The sequence below is a fragment of the Phytophthora infestans genome, genomic scaffold, assembly GCF_000142945.1.
Source record: "Phytophthora infestans T30-4 supercont1.14 genomic scaffold, whole genome shotgun sequence".
NCBI lineage: Eukaryota > Oomycota > Peronosporomycetes > Peronosporales > Peronosporaceae > Phytophthora > Phytophthora infestans.
Window position 1 is genome coordinate 1,189,038 of NW_003303745.1, and position 6,531 is coordinate 1,195,568.

Below are 6,531 nucleotides of genomic sequence, written 5' to 3' on the forward strand. Positions count from 1 at the left end.
GTAGTAACATTGATATACCGTATCTTACGACATGCGCTTACGCGTTCTGGGCAAGTACCGTCCGGACGCAAGGTGTTAAAATACGCAAATAAAAAACCTTTGCAAGCACCACACTCACGTATCGCTTCTCGTCCTGAGCTCTCGCTCGCTGTGCGATCTTGGCCGTGTCTTGGAAACTCAATGGCACTGGCAGTGACACCTTCACCTCTATATACGGCACACCGGACACGGGGTCCCAAATGGTCTCGGCTTTATTGGGAATAAACTTGGTCTGCAGAGGGTCTGTGGTCGAGACGGCATCCAGGTACAAACCGCCCACTCTGGAAGCCAATTCGCTGTAAATAGCGTCGTCTAGACTCGGTACAAAGCGGCCAAAGCCAGCAGCTGCAGGATGGGGCGTTCGCAAACCCTCCTCAACATGCTGATAAAAAAAAGTGAGTTAAGTAAAAATTAAAAAAATTAAAATACTATAGCATACCACTACGGCTGCGATGTTCTGTAGCAAATGTCGGACTGCACTTGCCGTGTGTTTCTGCCTCAGCAAGAGCGTCTTGAGGTGTCGGTTCTGCGCCTCCGCCACGAGTCTCAGGTCTCTCTTCAGCTCGACTCTTGACAGCCATGTATTCCCGACAGTCCTCTTCTGGATCTCGTCTAGAGGTTTATTCTTCTGTGTGGCTTTTTTTTCTCGTAGCTCCTGGAGCCGTTTCTTAAGTGTGGCGGTTTGTTCTCGCAGCTCCAGTAGTTCCGCTTTTTTCTTGTGTTGAAAGCGGCGAGAGGCGGCGGCGCGGCTCTTCTTGCGTCTCACGTCCCTGGGCGCGTGTGGGCCCGAAGAAGAGGAGGTCGGTGGACTGCTCTGCTCGCATTCGGAGCTGGAAAAGTCGTCGATAAACGCCAGCACGTCCGTCAGCGTCGGGTTCAGGTCTTCCAAGGGCAGAAAGCTCATGGTCAGCGTTCGCAAAATGGGTTTTGGAATTTTTGGGTTTTGGGTATATTGAACGATCCACCCACCGACTCTTTTTTTAGGCTGGGTTTTCTGGGTTTATAAAAATAAAGAAAGAACGATAGAGCTGACGCAGTACGCAAGTACCATGACTGGCTTTACCTGCACTCGATGCGGCCGCGTCTTCGCCCATGCATCTTTAGTGCGCCGGCACCTTAAGCGGGTCATTTGCTACAATACCCGCTTTCGGCTAACCAGCTGAAACGAGCTACCCCAACCGCCACCAGTTGTCATTAGAGCACATTTCTCCCTTGGCCCTCCCCAAAACTTGGTTATATGCATCTATATTTTCTTTAACCGCCCTAAAGCATCTGTAACCGCTCCATATTTCTCTGAGGTGACACAGTTTTTTTATAATTGTATAAATGACGTCATCCAACAGATAATACCCAGTTTTTTTATCCCACCCACCCACAAAAAAATCATTACCCACCCACTCAAATCCGAAAAGCTGGGTTTTGGCGAACCCTGCTCATACGTTGAAAAATTAGGTTGACTCTAGTTGTGGTGGTAAGTTGCGTGATGAGAATGTTGCTTGTTAAGGCGGGAATAAACTTCGTAATCAAGATTATAAAGGATATACCGGTACATGTAGCGTGGATACCGGCACCGGTATGCAATTGCAGCTGCAGGTTCTACGTGCTCATTTCTCAGTATTCGAAGGCTAAGCGAGTATTTCCCCTTTATTGCCAGTGCTATTGACTATTATTTTTAAGGTCGGCGTCGAAGAAGACTACAAGGGTACTTGAAGTTTGGGTTTTGCAGTGGCGTCTTAACAGCGTCTGCTGGTTTCCTATCGCCTTTACAGCCTCTCACTGACAACGACGAGTTCAGCTTCGAGCATGTAGATTGACTTCATTAGGATACAAACATGCAGATTAAAAGCTTTAGCTGTAGTCGCTGCTGCAGCAGCTTGCAGTTCAGCTATCATTGTTGTGCTCGGTCTGTCCGATCCATTCCAGCACGTGGTGGTGGCCTCGTTCTGCAGCCACCGTGTAAGCGAAACAGGAGCAGGTCATGCTGCAGTGTTCGTGGAGCCACTGTACAAGCTCCAGGTGGCCATTGGAAGCTGCGGCGTCGATCGCCATGGTGGAACATCCTTCACGTCGATTCAAGTGCAGCCACTGTACCACCTCCAGATGCCCCGCTCGCGCCGCCCAATCCATCGCTTGTGTGGTGCATCCTTCTTGTCGATGCTCGTGTAGCCATTTCAGGATGTCGAATCTCCCACTGCGTGCAGCGCAGTCCATTGCGCGCGTCGTACAACCCTCCGACCGGTTCTCGTGCATCCACTTGACCACCTCGAGGTGTCCGTTCTCCGCAGCATCGTCGAAAGCCGACATGGTGAGGCAATCTTTGCCATCACCATGCTCGTGAAGCCATTTCAACACGTCCAGCTGGCCGTTCGAGGCCGCGAGCTCCAGACACCACGTCCTGCCGCGTTGGGGGTAGCTGGAATGCAGAAATTGCACAACTTCAAGGTGTCCGCTCGTCGCCGCCAGCTCGATCGCTCGCTCGACGTCACGTGTGGAGAAAGTGTCCTTCGTATTGCCTCCAGCAGCGTGCAGACGTCGCAGCAGCACAATATTTCCGACAGCAGCCGCTCTAGTCATGGTCCAGAATTTGGAATAGTCGCTGAAGTCGCTGATGCTCCGCTCTACGTGTTCGAGTGCACCGAGCGCGTCGAAGTGACGAGCTACCACCTCTACACTAGCCAAAACCGGTATCGTCATTGCCCCACACGCAGCACCAAATTGGAAATGTAGAGTCCGTTTTCAACGCCCCTTCCGGATCGTACGATCGATGGCGCCGTCGGATATGCTGCCACACGCTTCGCCGCCGGAGAAGTCTTGAATGAGAACCCACTCGTGTCGAAGTACCGCAAAGACTCTTCAACAAGACCACTGTACTCGGAATTAGAACCCGTCGGGGCGTCTGAACCGATCAAAGTGAGCGGCTGAGAAACTCAATTGCTGTTTGTTGCGCGACTCGCTGTATTTCAATGTACCATCTGCCGTCGTCCAGGAGTACGGCACCATCCGCTCTCACTTGCTTCTCGTACCGCATTGTCAACCAACTGCTCGGGCGAGCTCAATGAGGGCAATAGATTCACGTGAAATTTCAGTGAAATGTGAAAGAGTGAAAAAGTGGAAGTGATCACGGTTGACAACGCGGAAGAAGGACTCCCTAAAAGTTTAGAGTATCAGGTGCATGCATTCTAGTGAATCTATTGAATAGATAAATCATTTTGCTTGCTGCTATCGCTCGTGGATGACGGGTAGGCCGTGCGTCTTGCTGTATGTCCGCTTCTGGGTCTCCCACATGGCCTTTGTGAACGGCACGCGCTTGCCAGATACGAGGTCTTTGCTTCCTCGTCGCACCGCGAGCTTCTTCGGAATGTTGACGGGCGGAATGACAACGCGCTTCATGACGCTCAACCTGAACCGCGTGGGACGCTCCCGGTGCTCGACGAGAATGCGCGTTTTGAGCTTCATCGCTTCCTCGAGGCACTGGTCGTACACAGGCGTGGCCGACACCGACGTGCGATGCCGGTGGTGTTTGTGGTCGGAGTGATGGCAGTGTTTGTGTTTATGGTGCTTGTGCTTAGCATGCCGGGTTGTCGTTGGAGCCTGGGTCAGGTCAATGCCACCGTGGTGGGCCAGGAACACCAGACTACGGCCTCGCTTGTGCTGGGGAGGCTCATGTTTGACGATAGGCGCGTGTGCCAATGGCTTGGGGATGGCCATGACGATCCTAAATCGGTTTAATCGCGACGTTTGCTTCGAAAGTGGTTGTGTAGGCAGACGAGGAAGGAGGGACTGCACTTGAGGCTGTGGTGTTTTTGTCTTTTGCCTCCACTCGTTCCTCGACTCGTCTATTGCGAAGACTGTCGCATTTGTCAAAGCTGACGCCACGGATCAATTCCATGGCCCGGCATCGACGCTTGAAACGAGATACAGTACTATCCTGTTCGATTTACCAAGGATATTTATTGACACAAGAGCATTTGCACCAGACAAGAGGCGAGCTGGATTGAATCCACCGTGTCCGACTCGGACAGCCGATTTGTGGGCTCTCCCATAGAACACACCCGCTTTTCTAAATCTGACAGATTAATTCTAAATCTGAAAATAAAATTAAATCTGAACAAACAATGTTACATGTGTGTACCACATTATTGGCTTGGTGCGAGACTCACGCCCGCTTTCCCGCCCAATTGAACACTACCCCGTAACCACTACACTTCGTTTTAGTATACGAATTGAAAATACGCCCGCTACAGCCCCCACTGGCACACAGTTTAACTCATTTTGCAGTCGCGTTGGCGGACCAACGCGCCCAAGTCCGCCATCGAAACCAACGCAGGCTCGTCCTCCCGGTTCTCCACCACGATCGGCTGCAGCAGTGCAGTCGACACCAGAGACCGAGGGTCCGGTATGCTCCGGACCAAGTGAGAGACCTCCACCACCACGGATTGCGACGACACCGCGTCCACCAGTGTCACGTTCGTTTACACCGTCACAGCCTGAGACTTGGCTAGCCTGAGACTTGGCCGTGCGCGGCGCCAGAACCACCTCCGCAGTCTTCAGCCACCTCGCATCGCTCGACTGCAACTTGCCCGACACTTTCCATTCACCACCGTTCTTCACGCGGTGCAGCAGCACGAAATCGCTCCAACGAGGAACTGCCAGGCTAGCCATGCTCACGCTCTGCACGTCCAGAGCGCCGACCAGCAACGCAGACGCGCGATCCAAAGCCACAGACACCAACTGCCTCGGCGGCAACGATACCGTCTCGTTCACGAATACCATCGAGCGCAGCGCCACAGACAGGTCCAGGTCGCGACGCCGCCATGAGATCGCAAGCGGACGCACCACCCAAGTCAGCTAATTAGAAATGAATAAATCTAGTTCGTCAAATGAGGTGTTCTTTAATTTAGAAAACTATTTCTTAAAAGCGGGCGTGTTCTATGGGAGAGCCGATTTGTGGTATGGATACGTACCGTTGGCAACCGATTCCCGACGTTTGAGACCACACTCTCCCTGGATATTCGATTCTGACGACGGGCAGTACAGTAAACAATGTTTCGCATTTACGATATTTTCTGTGCGGCGCAGCTCTTGCGAGTTTTTTTTAGCATGGACACGCGTTTTCCAGTTGTGCTTAAGCAATTGCACCCGAGTGGAAACTACCGGTACTTACAGAAACACTCCCAGTCACTGGGCCAATGGCTACATTTATCAGCTCCATGAACTAAATTCACCTGTAGTCCCAAGCTACGTCGCCGTACCACCAGGTAATACACACAATCGAAATGCAACAAAGCTTCAGAGTCATTTCTTCATAGATTTCTTTGTATTTGTTTAATATTTACACTAGTGTTTCTTGTTAAGTAGGAGTGAGCCATTTACGCTTCGAGACTAGCTTCCTCGCGCAGGATCGGGAGCATATACAGCCGACGTAGCACGAGTTGCTGGCGCATCTTCTCGGTTTCCCACATGCAGCGCGTGAATGGCACACGGCATCCGCCCACGATGTCTTTGCTGCCACGGTGCTCGGCGATCGACTTCGGGATAGACACAGGCGGCACGACCACGCGCTTCATGACCGCGAGGCGGAATCGTGTGGCGGGCTTGGAGCTGTCACGGCGGAGGCGCTCTTTGAGGGTCATGGCATCGCTGAGGCAGCGGTCATAGACTGAGGAATTTGCATGCTTATGCGGCTGCTCTTCGCTGTTGTTGCAGCCACACTCGATCTGCGGCTGCTGGCGGCCAGTGTAGCTGCGCTTGTGTTTGCGGGTCACACGGTGCGACGAAGGGGTGTTTTTCACTGTCACATCGGACTTGTGGTGGTGGCGCCCTAAGCCAAGGAGCGCAAGTCCCTTGTGCTTAGGCACCTCGACGTCGTGTACAGGCTTGCGGAAAAGAGACTTGCCGATGGCCATGGTTGCAGTTGCTGGTTTCTTTGCGAGGGCTTGAGTTCTTCGTGTCAAATTGCGGAGTGAGACCTACACAACGGACCGCGGCACCGTGCAAAGCGTGCCGTCGATCTTCCCGGCTCAGTGAAGCTTGATTGCTCAGCACGAAGCCGGATATGAAAATTGATATGTGTTTTAACAGGCTCACAAGTATAATTAAGACAGAAACATAGCAGGATACTTAAAATGCATAAATTATGGTAGTCAAAAGGATCTTTTATACATCTGTGGCGCACAAAATGTTTGCTGGCTTCGCGTTTCTAGGGCAAACTTGAAGTCGATGGCACCGGCATAAGCGTGACGCCTATTAGCTCTCGCAAGCAATAATACAGCGTCGTGGTCCAATGGATGCGAACACTCTACTAGATGCCGCGCAATGGAGCTTAGACCACTTGACACGTTACTTGATTTTTGTAAGAAACATACAAATTCCAAGCACCGGAGATGGGAATTCGGAACCCAGACAAAGCAGAGACACTGGTGATGGGCTTATCCACCATCACTCTTGAAGCCAAGAAAAAAGAAACTGACTTGTTATTTGTAAGCTTACCTA

At 51.8% G+C, this 6,531-nt stretch overlaps 3 protein-coding genes across 3 annotated transcripts; all 3 read right to left on the minus strand.

The window, feature by feature from the left end:
* Nucleotides 1–1,920: 1,920 nt before the first annotated feature.
* Nucleotides 1,921–2,987, minus strand: PITG_09181 (uncharacterized protein; the record flags this gene model as incomplete). The annotated part of the gene is made up of 1 exon (XM_002903439.1): nt 1,921–2,987. One exon carries the CDS (start codon nt 2,731–2,733, stop codon nt 1,921–1,923), a length of 813 nt encoding a protein of 270 aa, XP_002903485.1.
* Nucleotides 2,988–3,258: 271 nt separating this feature from the next.
* Nucleotides 3,259–3,747, minus strand: PITG_09182 (uncharacterized protein; the record flags this gene model as incomplete). Its single annotated transcript, XM_002903440.1, has 1 exon — nt 3,259–3,747. The coding sequence occupies one exon, from the start codon at nt 3,745–3,747 to the stop codon at nt 3,259–3,261; it is 489 nt and encodes a 162-aa protein (XP_002903486.1).
* Nucleotides 3,748–5,408: 1,661 nt separating this feature from the next.
* Nucleotides 5,409–5,945, minus strand: PITG_09183 (uncharacterized protein; the record flags this gene model as incomplete). The annotated part of the gene is made up of 1 exon (XM_002903441.1): nt 5,409–5,945. The coding sequence occupies one exon, from the start codon at nt 5,943–5,945 to the stop codon at nt 5,409–5,411; it is 537 nt and encodes a 178-aa protein (XP_002903487.1).
* Nucleotides 5,946–6,531: the final 586 nt, after the last annotated feature.